At 27.7% G+C, this 22,259-nt stretch overlaps 2 protein-coding genes across 2 annotated transcripts in view; one reads left to right on the top strand and one right to left on the bottom strand.

Annotated features, from left to right (window-relative positions):
- Positions 1–10,410, top strand: part of LOC117176507 (serine/threonine-protein kinase MARK2-like) — a 56,324-nt gene extending 45,914 nt beyond the window's left edge. The window contains exons 14-17 of the mRNA XM_033366761.1: positions 2,581–2,622; positions 3,946–4,057; positions 4,244–4,403; positions 8,406–10,410. Of these exons, the coding sequence (XP_033222652.1) occupies positions 2,581–2,622; positions 3,946–4,057; positions 4,244–4,403; positions 8,406–8,464 (373 nt within the window). The 3' untranslated portion in view covers positions 8,465–10,410. The remainder of the gene's footprint in view (positions 1–2,580; positions 2,623–3,945; positions 4,058–4,243; positions 4,404–8,405) is intronic.
- Positions 10,411–16,310: 5,900 nt separating this feature from the next.
- LOC117176827 (bis(5'-nucleosyl)-tetraphosphatase [asymmetrical]) lies at positions 16,311–20,514 on the bottom strand. Its single transcript, XM_033367163.1, has 2 exons — positions 20,291–20,514; positions 16,311–16,674 (listed from the first exon to the last, which is right to left on the bottom strand). Exons 1-2 carry the CDS (start codon positions 20,397–20,399, stop codon positions 16,349–16,351), a joined length of 435 nt encoding a protein of 144 aa, XP_033223054.1. The 5' UTR covers positions 20,400–20,514; the 3' UTR covers positions 16,311–16,348.
- Positions 20,515–22,259: the final 1,745 nt, after the last annotated feature.

Below are 22,259 nucleotides of genomic sequence, written 5' to 3'. Positions count from 1 at the left end.
TCTATATATACATGTGAATAACGATATTATAAGCGATACAAGTTTTTTTATTACGTAATTATCCTGCATTGACAGGTTTTCTAAATGAAGGATGATATCTCACGTTGTTTTCCGCGTGAAATCAGGAGCAGCAAGATGCCGAGAGTATCAAGTTTAATACTAGTACCATCACAACAAATGCGAGTCGCTGATATTTTATTTTTCATACTCCCGTGAAAATAGGACGAGTTAATGAACTCTGATCTCATACTGTTGTGTACAGTATGTTAACCAGTAGCGATAGCTTAATAATGTAATTTACAATAAATTAGGTATACGCCTTTTCATTATTATCTATTCAACAAATTTCAAACTCGTTCAAGAGATTGATAAAATGATAACATAATTAATATACGAAAGTAGTTTGTTCAAACTAGACCTTGTCGACTCGTAACGAGAACTTCGATACAAGTACGATTCTCAACTCTGCATTTTAAGACAATTATTGAGCAATTATTAATATTGTGTTAAATTGCTAGTTCGGCCACGCGTAAATGTTTAAGACGACTGTGATCCTTCCTTTGTTTGTTTTTTTGCGCCGATTATTATCTGTAAATAGAGTCATAAAGTGCTACAATCAGGCTGATGAAAAAACGCGCTTGAGATTTTTTAAACTGACTTTTAGCCTTTAATAGAATTTAAATTGAATGATTTCAGGAAATAAGAGGAAAAAAAATTAGTTCTGTGAGCAATCATTTCTGACACGCGTGAAACTCTTTTTTTATTTAATAAGAAGCATCTCTTCGAACTTTATGTGAAAAATGCCTAACAAATTTTCGTAATCGCTTTTTCATTATACGGAAACGTAGGTCTACTTTTATGTTTCTACTGAAGATATCGTGTATTTTATTTGCACAAATGTATTATTTTGTTGAAGTTGAAGCCGATTAAAGAGCAAATCATTTGTTAAGGTAGAAGAAATTAAGGGAGTTTATATAGAGTCTACATTTCAAAGATGTTTAAATTTTTAGTAAAAAAATGCTTTGCTCCTTCGTCGGCATTGACGCCCACAATTTAGTATGATTATTGCTCATAGATTTCGCATTGTTTATAAGTAGCTTTTATTACCAATCTATCACTAATCGAAATATATTATTAATACTTAACAAAACATAAACAGTTATGGATTATTTTTATATTTTGTAACCATGTTGCTTCTCTTCCTCTTTGATTTCTTTACTTTGCACAACTTCTCTAGATTCTTCTCAGCAGCAGTATTTTAAAGTACCTAAAATTTAAAAAAAATGAAAACTCTAGAGAAAAGATCTGATGCAGAACAATCACAATAAAAAAACGCATTTGTTTTCCAAAGAATAAATATTCTTTTGCATTTAGCAGCTTTGACTTATCCGATTACTGATAATAACAATTATTATCTCTGACCCTCTGCAAGGACTTTTGTGGAATGTAAACTGTGAAAATACATAAAATGCAAAAGTTTGAATATGTATATTTTAATACTTGATAATAATCTTAAAGGTAGTGAACATTGCATTCTACATTGAATTGGTAACAATAATATGATTCAGAGAAAAATGGCGGTATTCACCGAAGTGCATGAATGCGTGTAAGATAGTGTAAACTGTTATGAAAGAAACGTAAAAAATGCGTTGGTTAGACTTATGTGAAATTAGGAAAGGCAAGGCCAAAAGAAAAGAAGTATTTAAAAAAGAACACACATTATAATAATAAAATAAAACTAGGGATTAGACACGATTATACTAAATATGTAAAAATTTGAGCTTTGGTATGCTTGTGATTACGCGCTGTTTGCTGTTTTCCACCTGCTCGTCGATGCACCCTAAACACTTTTTTTGTTGAATGTAAGTTGTAATAGATCTGTCGTCTAAGTGGCCTGATTTCATCGCCTAATTTCTGTTTTGACACACCGTTGCTTGGAGAACAGTAAACGGCCCTGAGAAAAACTACCTAATATAGAAATAATTATTGTTTTATAATTTTAAGAAGCAATAAGAGGAATAATTTCATAAGCATAGTAATAAATCTTTTGAAAATATCTCACACATGTCTTACCAATTTATTTCTGTAAACCTGTTAAGCGTTGCAAAGCTACCTGCGAACATTATTTAATGCATGTGTCCTTTCAGCATCTGAATGCCTTCATCGGCTTGCAAATTTTCATGCGATCGACATTTTTTCCCTCCATGTTCCAAAATGCGAAAGTATTTCATTTGTGGGTATTGATTATTTGCAAATTTGCAGCTTTTTTAAGTCCAAGTATACGTTTATTAAGTAGTTATTTTTTTCAGTCTGATTTTTTTATTTTCTTTTTTTGTTGGTGTAATTATTTTATTGAATCAATGAACAATACACACCATCGACAACCAATAACGAGCATCATTTTTTCATTAGATTTTCATGATTTAAAACACGAATCTATGTTCTACAATGTTGATTATTATTTGAAAGAGAGATATTTTTATCGAGATGCAAAGACTGGTGGTGGTTGTACATAAAGAAATTCGAATTATTTATCGAGTTTAGTGTTTGTTAGCAATTGCCTTTGTTTTGTTATTTCAGCCCCATGGACCCATCCGTTTCCCCCAAGCACCCAGTAGTGAGGTACGTTGCTACAAGCCATAATACCACAAATCCATCTTCAATTTTTTTTTCTCAGTTATACTCGATCCTTAAATTTTTTATCGTGATTTTTAATTCAATTAACAGTTTTGAGGAAGTAATCAATTTTATTTATATTTATAATAAAAAAACAGGAGTTCAAATCGAAAAATATTGTTTTCCTCTTTATTAATTAAATTCTTCTATCAAAGCTGTACGTCGTATAAATATTTTGAAATTGTAGTGCAAAATAGATTTCAGATTGATGTTAAATCTCCGTATGTGGTTGTTAAAAATATTGAAGCACTTTATATCAATTATTTGATAAATGCCAAAAAGGTAACTAAAAATACAAAGGTTTTATTTGTTGTCTTTTTTTTCAACGTTGGTTTCTTAAATACTTTTTGTACAGATAGCATGTTTGCATCATCCAAATTTTGAAATTAGTCAAAAATTTAAAATTAGTTTTAAGAATAAATTCGAAATTGAGACAAGTGGAGATGAAGGGGGATATTTGATAAAATTTACATTATCATTTTTCTTGACTATTTTAGAGTAGGTATGGAATAAATTTAAAAACTTGACCTTTCTTATGAATATTGACAGAAAACTTTATTTTTGGACTTGGTGAGTTTGATCTTTTCTGCAGCTACTTTTTACGGCATTAATTATTAGTAATGCTTTGTATGAAATATTTTTTTAATTACTTATAAAAGTAGGCTTACCTACAGATCTTGAGAATATAATTATATTAAGAATTTATGCAGTATCAGCATTACAAATCTGTGCATGTATCGCATGTGTCAAATTTCTCAAATATATCTATATATTATGTATAAGTTATATAAGCTTTGCAGAATGTTTTATTGCTCATAGTCGCATTTTGAAAGTATTATCTTCTTTTTCAAGACTGATATTTTTGCACAAGAATTAAAAAAATATATATATGAAAAGCCGAGATTTTATATTTATATTTTAGAAGATTTTGTGTCATTTTTTAGGAGTCATAAAGTATTATATTAGAAATGAAAAATTAATTTGAAACGCTTTTCATTTCTTTATATTAACTAGGCTGTTTAGCTAAAAAGGGAAACTGCCTTCGTATTTTGAGATTTAAAAAAATATAATTATCATTGATTGTATTTACAAGTTCATTAGTTTACAATTAAAAAATAATGTATTCATTTAAAACTAAGTTTCATTTACTCTTTTCGTTTCGCCTTCAGCTCCACTTTTAATTTCTCGTTTATTTCCATAAAGAATCACAACAAAGACGAAAGTGTTTTTTGTTTATAAACAAGTATTTTAAATAAATTTCTGTTCCAGTGGGGCAACAACAAATGATGATCAGGTGAAACCACGTAGTTTACGATTTACTTGGAGTATGAAAACCACCAGTAGTCGAGATCCCATTGAAATTATGTCTGAAATTCGAAAGGTATTATTAATGAGTAAAAAAAATATTATAAAATAAGAAAGAAAAATTATGAAACATATATCTGATTGCTGTTAGAATTTTAACATTTTATAAACAAATCAAATGTAGTTTCTTGTATTTTGTATCCAACAGTGGATAAATTACTTTTTGCAAAAAACGAGTTAATTTACCAAAATTAATTTTCAGGTCCTGGATGCAAACGAATGTCAATACGAGCAACCCGAACGGTTTCTATTGCTCTGCGCACATGGTGATGCAGCAACAGATAGCCAAGTGCAATGGGAAATAGAAGTGTGCAAATTGCCACGACTCTCTCTGAACGGCGTACGATTCAAACGCATTTCAGGTAAATTTAGAAGATTTGATCTATACTTTGGTTTTTATTCTAAATCGCTGCACTTTCTAAATAAAATATTTAAAAATAGGATGTTTGAAAAAATACGATAAAATTAATTGTTATTACCAATAAAATCGCCGATTTCCGCTGAAAAATTTTAAAATGACCTAAAATTGTTTTAAAAAATGTAGTCTTCGGTATCTAATGTCGTTTTATTAAAATACTAATGATTCTCAAGGATAATCTGAAAAAACTTAGTTGAAACAAATTAAAAATACAAATTTTTTATGAAAAAAAACTGGCATAACATAATCTTAAATTGTTTCAGATTGTAAACCTGGATTAAAAGTGAATTATTTTTGTTTAAAATATTCAATTTCCGGTTAAAAATATTAAAATAATCTTACATTGTATAAAAAAATTTCATCTTTGAAATCTTAGTTATTTCTACTAAAAAAGTACCGTACGACCCTAGTGTAACCTAAAAATTCTCAAAAAATTATGGATCTTCAAAGTATACTAATTTTTATTTAAAGATATTAATTTACGAAAAAGGTAATTGTTAACAAAAATTTAATCTATGAAATACAATTTTTTTAAATACCCATTTCTAGTGTAAAATGATCAAATAACCTGAAATCGTGAAAAATTGAGAATCTAAATGATTTTGTATTAAAATTCTGCTTGAAAATATCTAATTTTAAAGTTTGATGAATTTTTATTAAAATAAACGATTTCTGGTGAGAAACGCCAACCTAATTATATGGGGATTGCCGATAAAATATGTCAACATAACCTAAAGCTTCTTTTAAAAATGGTAAATCTTTGTAATTTATACAGAGTTTCAGTGAAAAACATAACCAAAAAATTTTATCAAATTGTAAATCTCTAAAATGTAATTATTTTTGTTTAAAATACCGATTTTTGGTGAAAACCATTAACATGGCCTTAAATTGTACAACAATTGCAAAATTTTCGTGGGACTGAAATTATTTTTGTCTTAAAATACCATATCTTTGTGTGAAACGCTGACGTGACCTTGTAACATTGTTAACAAATTATGAACCATTAAAATCATTATTATTTTAAAATGTCAATTTCCGGTAAAAGCGATAACAATGCCGAAAAAAGAAAATTGTTCAAACATGTTTAATCTTTAAAATATAACATTTTTGTATTAAAAATAACAAATTTTAAATATAAAACCACTTCAAGTAATGAATAGCCAATCTGGTTTTCAAATGAAAGCTTCTGAGAAAGCGTGGAGCTACCTATACGAAAAACATAGTTTCCAATTAAATTAATCTAAATTTAAAACCGCTGCGAAGACTTATTTCAGGCTTGTTGTATTGACTTCCGATAAACTGAAAATATTATTTCCAGAAGCGTCCATCAATAAAGGTTGGTTCGTTAACAGGTCAATCGATATTTCTTAAAGACGCGAACAAATATGTCATATAATGTTTGATGTCTAATGTCAACAAAAATGTCCTTATATGAACAAACCAAAAATCAAAACGATTTTTTTCTTTAAATTTCTAAACGAAAAAAATGCTTCTGATTTACCGATCTAGCTCAAAACTTTGTCAGGTCTGGACTTAAAATTTCACTGGGACATTTTTAGGAAATTGCATTTTCACGTTTCTGGGGTCACTTTATCTCGAAATAAATCTTTTGTCGTTCAAAAATTAGACTCAAGTTGAAAAGTCGTATTTTTTGCTTAAATTAAACTGTTTTTGACTCAAAAATAAAATCTTTTGGTTGAAATATCAACTACTACATTTTTCGGTCAGGATTGATTTTTAAAAATGAAAATTCAATTACTTGGTTACAACTTAATCTCTTTTGTAAAAATTAATTTGGTTTTGGTTAAAGATTCATCATTTTAATTGAAAACTCAACTGTTTGGTAGAAAACTAAACTGTTTTATAGAAAATTAGATTCTTCCTCGGCCGAAAATTAATTTTTTACTTAGAATTTAATTATTATATTTAAAACTACTTCGTTGAAAGTTACTGTTTTGAACTTAAAATTGAACTATTGAATTTTTGTTTGAAAAATTATCGTTTTTAGTTGCAAATTCATGTTTTTGGTATGATATCATTTTCTTGGTTGAAAATTCATCTTTTTGGTGTAAAATTCATTACTTTCTTTGAAAATGTAACATCATTTCAGTTGAAAAATCATCTCTTTTGTTCAACATTAGTTTTTTAACTGAAAACTTTACTATGTAATTTTTGTATTGACAATTTATCGTTTTTAGTGAAAAATGCATGTGTATTGTTGAAAATTTATCTTTTTTGTAGCAATTATTCTTCTAAGTTGAAAATTTAGCTATTCCAGTTAAACATTCAACATTTTAGTTAAAAATTTATCTTTTTTGGTTTAAAATTCAACAATTCCAGTCGAGAATTCATAGTGATAGCTAAAAATTTACCAGTTTGGTTGAAAATAAATTTTTTTAAACTGTAAATTTAACCCTTTCATTTTTGCTTGAAAATTGATTTTTTTTTAGTTCAAAATTGAGCTATATAGTTAAAACTTTTTTTAATAAAAAATTTAACTATTTCTCTGAGGTACAAAATTAATCTTCTTGTTGGAAAATTCATATTTTTTGTTGAAACTTCAAGTATTCCAGTTAAATATTATTCAGTATATTCCAAAATTTATCTTTTTGGTTCAAAATTCCACTATTCCAAAAGATTCATCATTTTAGTTAAAAATCCATTACTTTGAAAATGTAACTGTTTTTTCGAAAATTAGTTTTTTTGCTTCAAATGATTATTTCTTGAACTGAAAATATAACCATTCCAATTGAATATGCTATAATTTTACTTGAAAATTCGTCTTTTTTTGTACTAATTATTATTTTTGGTTGAAAATTAATCTTTTTAGTGAAAAATTCAACTGTTGCAGTTAAAGTTAAAGTTAAAGTAACTTCCATTTTTGTTGAAAATTGATCATTTTTAGGTGAAAATGAAATATTTCAATAAAAATTCATCTATTTTGTTCAAAAATGGTATTTTTGATAGAAAATTAATCTTTTTTTTTCATTTGTCTTTTTGATTTAAAATTGAAGTTTTCCTATTAAATGTTCATCATTTGATTTTTAAATTTACCTTTTTGGTTGAACATTTAACTATTTCAGCGAAAGATTCATCAGTTTATTTGCAAATTCATCAATTGGATTAAAAATTTACCTATTTCGTTGAAAATTCGTTTTGTTTGTTAATTTTTGTTTTCAACTGAAAATTTAGCCATTTTTATTGTGGTTAAAAAACTGTTTTCGTTCTAAATTCAACTAAGTGGTTGAAAATTCAAGTATTTTGTTGAAAACATGTCTTTTTGGTAGAAAATTAATCTTGTTTGTAAAAGCATATTTTTTAATTGCAAATTCAACTATTATAGTTGAAGATTCATCATTTTAGTTAAAAATTGATCTTTTTGGTGGAAAATAAATGTACTTGTGTGGAAGTTAAACTCTTTTGTTAAAAATTCACCTTTTTATTTTAAAATTCACTGACATTTTTTTGTGTGAAAAATTAATTATTTGAACTGAAAAGTTAACTATTCTATTTTTGGTTGAAAACGGATATTTTTTCGTTTAAAGTGCAACTGTTTGGTTGAAAATTGATTTTTAAAGTTGGAATTTAACTATTTAGTTCTTTAGAGACAAATTTAAGAAATAAATTGTTATGTTCTTGGTATAATTTAATTAATCTATACTGCTAATATATTAAAGAATATCCTTTAATAAAATTTTTCAGAACTCAATCGATTAAAAGTATTCATTGAATCTTCAGAAGCTGAAAGGAAAAACACATCATTTATAATAAACCCGCGAAACTGTATACATATTCCGAGTTGATTCTTTTAAAAAATGCGAAGTTTTGTAATGGTTTTTTTAAAACTTGATGTACCTGAAGAAAAAAACGGAATTATATTAAAAATGAATGTTTCAGCATAAAAATGTATATTTTAAATTGTAAAAACTTGGAATTCTGATTGCAGGTACCTCGATCGGGTTCAAAAACATTGCGAGCAAAATCGCAAACGAACTTAAGCTGTGACTGCCGGCCACAGGCGCTTTAGACGCTCGCGCCAACCCATAACCCCCTCGCGTTTTCTGCCACCAAGTGGCGACGTCTGAGGAGTTCTATTCCTGTTTCTTCTGGGACTCTGACTCTGATTCGGATTTGGAATCGGACACGCAAGAGATATTCGTTTAACGATGCCCTGTTCCCAGTCGGACACATTAAATAAACATCTTCTCGAACTCATCGAAGGCACCGGATTCACGTAAAGGCCTTCGACATAAATCTTAAACTTCTGTGATCCATGATGGCTGATATAAACAAACAAAAAATGGAAATACTCTTGAGTGCCAAATGGAACAGATCGGTCTGAAAGATTCGAGTACATCCACGTGAATCTTGCAGACTGATAACAAGAAAGCACGAAGCTGGCATTAGAATATTCCGCTCTCAATCTTCTTTTCCCTAATTTCATCGAGTAATGCGAAAACTTATTTTCACCTCTACAGAATGTTTACAATCACCCTTACAGAATCTGTCAGAATGCTCGAAAAGCCGTAAACAATTTTGGTTTAATTAGCAGTATTATTTATTAATCGGCAGAACGAGGTTTGATACATTAAGAAAGTTTCGTTCTCAAGCCGAGAGTTTTGTTCTTTTTTTTTTCAATTCCACACGAGATTTCATTGGATCTCTACTCTGATGTACATAAATTGTATGTGAGGAGTATCTCCGTTAAAAGTGAAGGCAGTGCTCATATTCGCAGTAAACTTGTTTCTGGAGCGATGTATCTTATTTGCGCTCGGAGGAATTGTTAAGTGTGTAAAAAAAAGTTGTTCTTGAATACTACATTTTACGATTTTTGTTCTCTTTTATAAACTCGTTTCCTGGCAGAGACTTGTGCAGTGCAGGGAAGAAAATGATATTGAATTGAATTTTAAACCTTTTAACGACAAGGAAACTGAAGAGAGTGAAGTTTTAGTTTTTAGGCGTCAATTGAAGCGAAGCTGCATTCAACGACAAGGGAAGATTTGATTTTATCACTTACAATCAGCGCCAAGCGCTTTGAAACAATATGCAATCCATGAAGCGCCGCGCTGGTATCGCAGCGAGCTCACTTTTCGTTCATTTTTACGATGCTTTATTTTTTTATTGTATACCACGAGTCCGAAAGTACACAGCATTAACTACACGATTAATTAATTACGATCGATAAGAGCTATTATTATACATGATTATTGGTATTATTACTACTGAATGTAAGCGGGCGACGTTTCGTTATATCGAAGCTAGGAGAAGTTTAATCTACGAGTACGCAAATGAATTTATCCAAGTGAATAATAATACCGTACGTACTTTCGACAGTACCTATAAGATCTGCTATGGAGGACACAATAATTATCACATTAGGTATTATTACTAAATTGGCTATACTGTATTCCCTATCCTTTTAATCAGCGGGTGCGCGTGTCAGCGAGGATTAAATTTTTCTCTGTAAAGCCGACGATGTAAATAAAACACAACAATAAAAAGGTACTAAGTTAACACGATTTCAAAATAATAATGCTGCACGTGCATCTCGAGGAATTTCAACACTATTTTCTATTCGCCTAAGATTTGTCGACTAAATAATCTCTGGGCAATGACTAATTTATTTGCAAGTTGCGAACGAGTTGAGTTGTTTTTATACTTCCAGTGCGACGAATTCAGAGTGATTCGAACACATAGAGAGAGAGAGAGAGAAAATAAACAAGAGAAAATAAGAAATAAATAAAAAAAAATGTTTAAAAAACTGCTGCGAATCGATAAATGACTGATAGCAAATAAGTATCGAGGCCAGCAATTTAACATCGTCATTTGATCGGAATATTCACACGATTCTGAGCGCAATTAGTGTACATCAGAGGCATCGGGACTTACTCTCATTATCTCTAATTAAATACGTATGCATATATATACATATTATGTAAATATTTTATATATGTATACAGTACCCGCAGGACGGTCCACCCTCTGCCCATTTTTTTTCTTTCCGAAACATCAGCTCTGTGCATCTCTCCATATTTCAAATTTTAACTTGACCCTGCAACTGACCTATGTTGATTAATTCCTAATGTCTCCGACGCAGCGCTAGTTGTTCCATCACTCCCTGTTTTTGCATTGAAAGCTGTTGGGAATGGTTAAACTGTGATACGCCATTTGGTGATAAAAATCCGAACTAGAAAGAATAGGTACGATTTTCAAGATGCATTTTAATTTGTGCATAAAAGTGTTTCAACGATTTTTTTTGGTGGTATTTTAAGTATTTATTGAATACTTAAAAACAAGTCTTTATTGGAAACAAAGGGTTTTCGATGGAATTTATGTCTTATACAGTAAAAAACACATGATTTTACCTAACATTTTTCTAAGAAAAATAATTACTCTACTATTTATTCTTATTTTCAACAGATTTTAAACTTAAATGGACTTTGTTGAAGTGTAAAAATGAACTCCCAGTAAATTTTTTATTAATTTATACATGAAATATTTAAAAATCTGATTTAAAAGTTGGGTTAGAATTCGTATTTCAATTCTAATCCTCTATTATTCGTATACTTTGCATAATTTGGGTAAATATTTGTCGTTACATGCATTAATTAAAGTTTATTTAAACTTACATGAAATAGTGAGATAATTCTTTTTTTGTTTAAAACCTTTTTGACAAAAATGTGTTTTTTCACTGTGTAAGATGGAAATTCTATGAAAAACGATTGTTTTTGAAGATTTGTTCTTAGTGTTTAATCAATGTTTGAAACTTCACAAAACAATCGCAAAACATGTTTATGCAAAAATTAAAATACATCTTGAAAATTGTACCTACTCTTTCTAGTTCCAGTTTTCGGTACCAGGTGGCGAAATGGTGAACCACCATTCGCAATGAGTCCCGATCACTTTTTTTAATTTAATAACTTTTTTCATTTAATAGTTTAAAATAGTTTTCCATTCATTTTATCCATTCCTGGAAAATGGGAATACATCTAAGATTTGAATAATAAGAAATACTAATGAAATTAAGAAAGAATTTCTTGAAGGAAAATTGGAATAGTATAGAGTTTAAACTTATAAAATGAGTATTCTCGCTTTTATATTTATAATGGTTATAATATATTTCAAATTAAATAGAACTAAGTTTACATTTGAAAAAAAGTATATCTTTAAAACAAAGTTTTTGAAACTAAAATGATAAAACATTGATTCTATTTATATCCTGAACGTTTTATAAAATTATAATTTGTATTTTTCCCTCTGAAAAAAATATTTTTTCAACAATTTTACTTGTTGAATAAATTATTTTTGATGATGTTTAATTATTTTTTGTATTACATTTTCATAGATAATGCAATTAAATTCCAATTACATTATATTCATTATATTAAAAAGTGTAACTAATCGCTAAACTCTCAAATGGTAAATTTAAACTTGTACTATTAAAATTTTTTGCATGAAATTATTTTTATAATTTATTAATATAAATATTATTTAGTTTACTAAATTTTTTTTAAAAAGTTGTCTTAGTGCCTCGCTGGAAACATTAGAACAAAAAATTTAGAAGCTTTTTAAGAATCCTGAAAAGTTTCAGAGGAATAAAATAAATTTCCTAGGAAAATTAAAAATGATTTTTTATTTTGAAAAGTTAATTTTAAGTGAATATTCAAAAAGATTTCGAAAGATTGAAGGATGTTAAAATTTCAAAAATAATTCAGAATTTTTAAAAATGTAAAACTAATCAACTTAGGGCACCAAGGGATCGCCATTTTGTTTTCAGATGCACAGGGCTGCCGAAACTGACAATCTACGAGTAGAACTTGTTTACTTCCTTCCTCTCGAAACCGAAATCGCGGAAAACGATCCGAACTGAAAGAAACTTTTTTTGGAGGAGGGATAAGAATTAAACCAGTTTAACTTTTTTTTTTAATAAGTCGCTAGCTATTTTATATCCCTGGTTTTTAGTGCTCAAATCGTTTCATCTTTTTTTTTCTTTTTTTTTTTTTTTTTTGCAAGTGGGCTGATTGTGGCGCATTGTGCTGTGGGTATAGGTGTGTGAAGCTATGTATGTTTTTATATAGTTTCGCCAGTTCGATTTATACTCTGATCTAATAAAGATGACAATGTATTATAAAAATTCAATAATAGCGTCGTATTTAAAAGTTCTGTGAATGCCAGTGCATCCGCGACTAGAGTTATATTAAAGAATTGAAATGACTTTATTACTACCGTTAGGAAATAATGTATCGCTTCGATACAGTTGCTGTAACAAATTGAACTTAGAGACACCCAATAATAGTGATTACCTACTATTATTATTAGCGGTTAACGATAAGATCTCTAGTAATGTTAATGGTAAATCCTAACACGTAGATGTACTGTATGCTATCCTCAGCTCGCTTGCTTTAACAACTGAATGTATAAATCAATGCATTAACAAACAAACAAACGAGGAAACAAACCATAATCGGATGACGAGAAGGTCAATATTTTCAAAATCGAGTGTCGACAATCGATTGGAAGTTCGAGGAATAAGAGAGAGAGAGAGAGAGTCAGATTAAATTCGCTCACTCGAATTGACATTGAATTAAATTACTTCGCTTCATTGTAAGTTCGAACGTGCCGATTTACACACTCCGGAGGAATGTTGTTGTCAGCATTATCGCAATGAGACTCGCGCGCGGAATTCACACATACACCTCATTCTGTAGATAGGTACATACAAGCTTTGCTAAATGTTTTATGGTGATCGGTATTTAGAAAAAAAATGTAGCGAAAATCATTTATAATAAAAATGGTAACACGTATTGTTTCCTAAATCAGACTCCTTATGATACAGTATCGTTTTATTATATGGTGTTTTTATTTTTTTATTTCATGCAATGTACAGCTCGACTTGTTGATAGGGGAGATTTTTAGGGATTGGAAACGGCGAGAGTGATTTTTTTATGTTTTAGCAAAGTGGCCACTGATTAGAAAACTGCCTTCTGAGAAAATCTGACTTAAAGTTAGAGAGTGCTATAAGCTCACGACAGGGAATTTTATCAATTTTTCTACAACAAATTTGTCAAAGTTTGAGTTCAACAAATTTTAATAATTAGGTAAATTGTTATATTTTTCAATTGTGGTATCATTCAGTTTAGAATGTGTATTTCGAAAATCTTTCACTTTAAAAATGTTCCATTTTAGATTTTAATTTTTAAGTGTACATTTATTTTAATTTAAAGAATTCTAAAATGCATTTTTGATGACTTAAACAATTAAAAATTAGGAACTTTTTGAATCAAAGAGTTGGGATAAAACATAATTAATATACTGATTTTTTAAATTGAGCTGTACTTTAAGATTTTAAAAATAAATAAGAATTGATTTTGCAATACGATTTGGAATCAGTTCAAAATTTTCGGAAAGTAGTTATAACAAATATTGCCCGATAACTATTTTCAATTTTTAAAGAAATTAACATAATATATTCATAATTAAAAGCTTTTATTAAATTCCAAATATTATTTCAGTTTAAAATATTCCATTTTTAAACCATTCAATTTGAAATTTTGTAATAAAAAAATAACAATTACTTAATATTTAGAAATACCTGTCTGTTCATTTAAAATTCGTAATTATAATTAAATCCTAAAAACTACACTTTGTACTTTTTTTCTAATTTAGGAAAAATTCGAATCATTTTAAAGGATGTTAAAATTTCAAAGATAATTTAAACTTTGAAAATTGTAAAAGAACATGTAGATGTTTCAAGATTTTGAAATAAAATTTTGAAGAATTTGAAGTTTTTTAAATCTATTTAAAATAAAAATAATTTAACTTTTAATTTAAGAAGTGTTCAGTTTATAAAAAAATGCAATCGTTCAATTTTTAATATTTCTAACTTCAAATTGCTTTAAATAATATAATTTTTTTAATTCATTGACTGATTTTTCAATTTAAAAGTTCCACTTTATGTGCTTTTATTTGCTGCTCAGTTTTTATTGCTTCAAATGGAACAATTTTTAGCTTTGAAGTTTTATTTTTTTTTATTTCATTGACATTGAACAAATTTTGCGACCCGGAAAATGACTGGGAATTTTATTTTATTAAAGCGGCTACTCTGAATATAAAATGTATTCACTTATGGCCATTCTGGGGACATAACTGAATTGACAGGATCCGATAAGAAAAACAAACTACTTTTGGTTGAGTTCATTTTTTAAAATAGAAAATTCTCTTATTTTATTTTTGATTAACAAATAATCTCTTTTGGTCGAGAATTCAACTGTTTTGCTGAGTATTCGTCTTTTTGGATAGAAAATTGGTCCTTTTGGATTAACAATTAATCCTTTGATAAAAAAATTTCTTTTTTTTGGAAGCAAACTATTTTTCATGGAAAAATCTACTATTTGCTTGGAAATTTAATTATTTTCTTAAAATTCAACTATTTTGGTTGAAAACTAAAATTTTTTGTTCAAAGTCTACTATCATATTTTTGGTCTAGAATTAATCTTTTTTTTTTTTTTTGTCAAAATTCTACAATTTTGTTGAAAATTCTATTTTTACAGTTAATTCGTTTTATTTGAAAAGTGTTCAATTACATATTGAGTCCAGAATTCATTTATTTTAGTCAACAATTTTACTATTTGGTTAAAAAATGTATTATTTTGTTTAAAATTCAACTATTGTTGAAAATTCATCATTTACGGTTCAGAATTCATATCTTTTTGTCGACAATTATGTTAGTTGATTGAAAATTGAACTGTTTTTGTGAAAAAGTCATAATTTTGGCTGAAAGTTCAAAACATTCGTCTTTTTGTTCGGAATATTGTTCCTTTTTGAGTGAAAATTCATCTTCTGTCAGAAAATTGGTCGTTTTTGGTTAAAAGTAAATTCCTTTTCATTGAAAAGTCTACTATTGTATTTTTCGTTCAAAATTAATCTCTTTTGGTGAAAAATCCTACTATTTGGTTAAAAATTAATTATTTTGTCGAAAAACCAACATATCTTTTTGGTTCAAAATTCAACTCTTCGTTGAAAATCGTACTATTTAATCGAAAATTCAATTGTTTTGTTGATAATTTGTATTTTTGAATAGAAAATTAATCCTTTGGGATTGAAAATTCATCTATTGGTAGAAAATGCAACTGTTTTTGTTTAAAGTTTAATAATTTATGTTTGAAAATTCAATCTTTTAGTTGAAGCTTTATCTTCATATGTTCAAAATGCAATTATGTGGTTAATAATTCAAATTTTTGGTTGAAAATTCATCTGTTTTGCTCGAAAAATTAACTATTCGGTTGTAATTTTAACTGTATGGTTAAAAATATATTTTTCAAATCTAATATTGAAAATTCGTCTTCCGATTAAAGGTGACATTTTTTTAACAAAGTCGACTTTTTAGCTATAAAACTCAACTCTTTTGTTAAAAGTGCAGTATATTTCCATGTCAAGTCTTAGAATTGTGGTACCCGCCACATTATTATTATTTTTAAAAAATGTATTCCAATATTTTCTTAAAAAATCACATTTTTTATTGGGAAAACTTGGAAACAGCCTAGAATTTTTGTTTGAAATTTGAGTGGCCATCCTGGATAGAGATGATTTTTAGGGATTGGAAATGTCTAGGGTGGTTTTGACTTAATGTCAGTAGTTTCTGATTCGAAAGCTTTCACGTTCATTTATTATCCTCGATGATTTATGGTTAGGCAAGATAAAACATTTCATATATTTAGAAATAACTACTAGATACTCAAAAATAATAATAAATGAATCTTTGTTTATTAAAGTTAACATAAAAACGTAATAAAAAGACGATACTTAATTTTTAACTTTTATTTTAATTTTATTTTAACTTTTATTTATTATTAAAATATCGCAAGCATTTTTCAGAAATATAATGAGGTACTATTTACTAGAAAGAACATTTTCAATAATATATTTATCACTCGCTTTTAAAGCAGTTTGCATTTCAGAATATCCAGCCAAGGCACAAGCCTCCTTAATAGGAAGCCATTTGAAATCTTGATGCTCTCTGGATAAGCGAGCATCCTTTTTTGTATTGATCAACTCCGCGAGCCAATAAATCACAACTTTTGATTTACCCTTAACCAGGTATTCCATTTCTTGCTTGGCTTCTTCGAATATTTTCAGATCATCTCGAACGAAACCAGCTTCCTCTTCCGTTTCGCGAAGAGCTGTTTGCATGTCATTTTCTCCTGGATCCACATGCCCTGGAATTTAATAAAAAACAACATTTACATTGTTTATTGATATAAAATATTTAAATACAAAATTATCGATTGGCTTCAATGTAATATATATTTTGTTTCTTGATTGGAACGATTTTAGGATAAAGATTCCGAGATATTTCAAGATTTCGAAAATTTCAAACAGAGACTTCAAGGGATTTTAGGGGAGTTCTAAAGAACTTTGTGGAGAAAATGAAATAGAATTAAATTTTAAGAGTCTTCTAGAAATTTCGGGAGATTTACAAGATTTCATGAATTTTTTAAAATATTAAATGATTTTGAATAATATAGTGTATTTTAAACAATATCGAGGAATTTAATAAGATTTCCAAAAATTTTGTAGGATTATCACAGTGGCCACTGGACCGGAGAATAACAGTGAATTTATTTCTTGATCGGGAATTTTGCAATTTTGTTCAGAAAAATCTTTCCAATCACTTGAAATGTCACAAATTTCATATCAAATTATGAAAAAATCCCGGTTCACAAACATTTGTCACGGTAGATGAAATTAAAAAATCCAAATTTTAAAGCTAAAAATTTCTCCATTTGAAGTAATAAAAGCTGAGCTGCAAATTATTGAAACAATTATTCTAAGTCAGAAACATTAAAAATTAAACGATTACATTATTGTTATGAACTGAACACTTCTTAAATTAAGAACTATATTATTTCTATTTTGCATAGTTCAAAAACCCTTAGGAATTTTAAAATTTTAAGTTATTAAAAAAAATGTTTAGAACTTTTAAACATCTTTTAAAATGATCCTAATTTTTCCTAAACTGTTTTCTACAATTTGTTTAATACCGTGCAAAATATAAATATTTCCTTAAAATCTCTCAGATTAATTTTTGACAATTTTGGAAATCTTTTAAAATCTTTTTAAATAGTCTCTTAAAATTAATTTTTCCAGAGAAAAAGTCCTTTATGATTTTCCTAGGAATCTTGAGCAAGTGTTTTTTATTCATTCGAGGCCTTTAATAATCCATAAAAAGCTTATCAATTTTTTGTAAAAAATCTGTAAAAATCTATATTTTGTTTTAAATTAGGCCATGGGCTATTTTCACTGAAATTTCGGTACGGATAGCCGTACGGATAGTCATTTCAAAATTTTAATTAATTTTGAATTTTTTCAGACCTTCTAAATATCAATTCAACTTACTCTTATTTCAGTTTTTAAATTGCTGACTAAAGCAATATTTTAAATTTAATAAAAAGCCTTTAATTATGAATATATTATTTTTAAGTTATTTTTAAATTGAAAATAGTTTATATTGTTTCAATAGAGCGTTTAAATTTGTTAAACTACAGTCAAACAGATTCCAAATCGCCTCGTTAAGTCAATTATTATTTACTTGTTAATCCTTAATGTACAGTTCAATATAAAGAAATCATAATTTATAGTCACAGTTGATAAACTAAAATGTTTTTCTAAATCCAAAATTGTAGGTTTCAAACGCTTCTAATTTTATATTTTTTAAGTCTTTAAAACTGTATTGGAAAATTCTTCAAAAAAGAAATGTACGCTTAAAAATTAAAATCTAAGACGGAACGTTTACAAGTGAAAGATTATTAAATTAAGCATTGTAAACTGAATGAAATCATAATTGGAGAAGATAAAAATTCAATTCATTACTTTTAAAAATTGTTGAAATAAAACTAGGGCCGATTTTTTTTAAATCTAAAATTCCCGGTCAAAAAATAAATTCACTGTAATTTCCCGTTTTTCCCGGACCAGCTTGGTTTTTTTAATGTTAAATTTTCATTCTAAGATATTTTACGTAATTGATTTTCGATTTTAATTTTAAGCCTACATTTTCAATTTAAATAATCTTAAATTTAAGTGTTTAAGACCCAAATAATTAAAAATTAAAAGCGTTTGAAGTTAAACAATAATTAATTTTACTTTTGTTCATTATGTTTAATTTATTAAGCTAAACAAATTGAAACGCCCAATTGTAACTTTATAAGCCAATATCAATTTTTTAATAACTTGATATTAAGATATTCACAATTAAACCCTTTAATTTAATATCACATCGCAATAAAATATTGTTTCAATATAAAATATTAAATTTTAACCCATTGAATTTGAAAATTTTTAATTATAAAAAGAACCTTTTTTTTACATTTAGCAGCATTTGAATTTTTATTTAAAATATTGAAAATTAAATAATTTGAAACTCAATCGTTCGAAATAGAAAGTATTGAATCGTCAAAATTTCAGAATGCTAAATTTAAAATTTGAACGTTACAGTTTTAATTGTTGCGATTTGATTTATATTATTATCAAGCGAAAATGCTAAATTTTGATATCTGAGTAACAAATGAACAATTATTAATTTGAAATGACTTAAAATAAACATAATCTTACTTCTGATTTAAAAAATTCAGTTTAAAGAAATTTTTTTATTTTTTAGTTGAAAAGTGTTGAGAGCTTCCAGTTTATACGTATCAATGATTTGGCGTTGGAATGCAAAAATTTCTGAATTAAAAATGCTTCAAATTACAAAAAATTAAAATTAAAAAAAGAGTTCAACTTGAGTGCTTACATTTGAAGTAATTTCGAAAGGTTTCAGGAATTAAAAAAATTTCGAGGGTTTCAAGGAATTTTCTAATATTTAAGAAAGTCAAAGGATTTAAAAAGAAAATAAATATTTTATAAAATTCTATAAGATTACAAAAAAATTAAAACTTCGCAAGATTTCAGAAAAATCCAAAGAATTAAAAAAAATATATATCCAGACTATCACTGATATTTAAAATATTCAAAACTTTCAGGGTATTTTAAAAATTACAACAGATTTCAAGGGATTCTAAAGGGCTTAATCTAATTTTGAAGATTTTAGGAGATTTCAGTGGATTTCCAAGAATTTATTATTTCTAAGGTATTTTAAAAGATATTATAGATTTCAAGATTTTATTCGATTTTTGTCGGATTACTAGGAATTTCACAAGATTTAATGGATGTTATACATTTCAAGGTGTTTCAGAGGATTTAAAAGAGTTAAGCGTATATTTAAAAAACAAACAAGGAATAAACGAGATTTAAATTTTTTAATTGTTTTCAAATAACTTCATATGATTTCCGAAAATTTAATAGAAATTTAAGAATGTATCTAGGATATCAGCGATATTTAAAAGATTGCAAGGGGTTCCAAAGGATTTCTAGAGAAATTTATGGTATAACTGAAAAGTTAAATTTTTTAATGTATTTTCAGGAATTTCAAAAGAAATTATAAGATTTCAAGGGATGTTTGCGGATTGTTGTGGATTGCAGATTTCAGGGTTTTCTGAAAGGATTTTAAAAAAGATTTCAAACTTTTTAGGGTATATCTTAAAATTTTCGAAAGCATATATCACGAGATTTTATGGGAAATGTATAATATATATTAGATAACCAAAACAGTCAACCCTCGACGTATATTTTAAACAATTGCTACTTTATAAATTAATTTGAATTATGATGATTCGGAGGCCTGCCATTTCAACCTTAAAAGTTTTTTTATATTTGCCGGCGGCATTTGCTCTTTTTTGTTGGCTGGGGGAGGGGAGGCTACGGGCGCAAAAAGGCTAGTTACGGCTCTGTTTATAATACCTTTCGGCGGCGTCCAGTGATGTTCGCCGTACGATGTTTGCATCAACAAATATTCAACTGGCCCTTTAAATCTGCGAAAAATAATAAGTCCACAAGCTCGTTTGCCCATTTAGAATTTCGGTGGGTAATAGATAAAATTTTAAAGCTCAATATTCCTTTTTTAGACGAAGAAGTACTTGGATGGATAATAAATTTGCTATCAGTTTTCTATGAAGCGACAGTTGGACATGCGCAGACTCACAATTTCATTATCGTGCATTTTGCTGTCACTCACACGTTGATCATTCTCCAATCAGAATGAACCTTTCGCATTTTCTATTTTCCAGAGAGGAAAATACTGATAATACTCGGCTATTTTCTCAATTAAAAGTAAAAATTTTAAAAACCCTCTAGCATCTTTCAAACAACTTCAAATCATTTTTAAAAAGTGTCTAAATTTGAAGACCTCGATTATCTAAGATAAAATATATTTATAATGACTGAATAGAAGAAAGAAGAGAAGATTTTTCAACTCAAAAATTAATCTTCAATTGAATTCAATTAATCTTCAATTAAAGAGATTCAATAGTTTAATTTTCAACCCGATAGTTGAATTTTTAACCAAGAAAATTCATTTCATAACCAGAAAACCCAATTTTAAACAAAACAGTTTAATGTTCAACAAAAGAGATGAATTTTGAACTAAAATGATTAATTTTCTAAAAAAAAGACTTTTTAGTAGTTAAATTTTCAAAAAATAACAAATAATTTTCAAATAAGCAGTTGCATTTTTAATTAAAAAAAGATTCAATATCTACCGAGAAAATTAACTTTTTTTTAATCAGACAGACGAATTGTTCACAACAAAACATTGTAATTGGTATTATTTTTTTAATTTTTAACTAAACAGTTGAATTTTGTACATGGTTGTTGAACTTTCGAGCCAAAAAGATGAAATTTCCACAAAACAGTTAAATTTTTGATCTGAAAATATGAATTTAGGACAAAAAGTTATTTTCTAAAAATGCGTTCAAATTATTAATTTCTAACATGAAAAGCCAATAAAAAGCAAAATGGTACAAAAATTGTAAATTTAATGACTGAATGATACTCTTAAAATATTACATTTTTAAAATTAAAAATGTTCATTTCCTACAAAAAATATCAGCAAAGCCCAAATATGCTAACAGATTTTAATTTTAAACAAACTAGACATAAAAACAAAAAAACTATCTGGAGGAATATTCGATCTAGTCATTTATAGTGATTTTCTGGGGGAAAATACTAGAAATCGGGTATTTTCCACAGGGTTATTCCATCGACATATAGAAATGGACCGGTAATGCTGTAGGGAGAACGGTAATGAGCTCTAGAGAGAGAGAAAACATATGAGATTAGATCTATCTCTTTTTAGATAAAGCTGATTGGTCGAGAATATTTTCGTTGGGTGAAGTTTGGCGCAGCACAGGACTGTGCTTTGTGTCGCGAGTGCCCCAATAATGTGACGTTTATCGCACTTTTCAGAATTGATTTATTTATAATTTATTTAATTATAATTTATTTGATTATAATTTATTGTAAATAAATATAAAGAATTGTGGCAGCCTGTGTAGTTTGAGGGCGTTGTTAAGACGTTTATACGGGGATATGTTTTCATACATTGAATATAGTAAAATAAAAAATGTCACAACAAAAACAAAACCTCAAAATATGAAGTTTTGTACCTATGCAATACAAATGATTATTTTTTATGTTATAGAAATATTGTTCAAATTTTTGAGAGTTTTTACATTATTTTTGAACTCACAAAACGATTATTATTTTTTATTTAGGTTTTAGGTTCCGACGGCTTTTTTTCTTTAATAATCAATATTTTGTCTTAAAAATTTGGGACATGATAGCGACCATGCTAACGGACGTCGCCACACACTTTTTTTTGGTTTAATTCAAAAAAGTTTTAATTTAGCAAAATCTGATTAATTTGCATAGC

Source organism: Belonocnema kinseyi, chromosome 7 (genome assembly GCF_010883055.1).
Source record: "Belonocnema kinseyi isolate 2016_QV_RU_SX_M_011 chromosome 7, B_treatae_v1, whole genome shotgun sequence".
Classification (NCBI taxonomy): Eukaryota; Metazoa; Arthropoda; class Insecta; order Hymenoptera; family Cynipidae; genus Belonocnema; species Belonocnema kinseyi.
Note: the sequence above shows the minus strand (reverse complement) of the source record. Positions and strands in the feature narration are given on the sequence as shown.

Bases quoted from the DNA above. Each gene is read 5' to 3' on its own strand.
- LOC117176827 (XM_033367163.1), bottom strand. From the start codon at position 20,399: ATGGGCAAACGAGCTTGTGGACTTATTATTTTTCGCAGATTTAAAGGG. The intron at 16,675-20,290 runs GTATTATAAACA...ATTAAATTCCAG, and splicing joins TCACTGGACGCCGCCGAAAG to GGCATGTGGATCCAGGAGAA.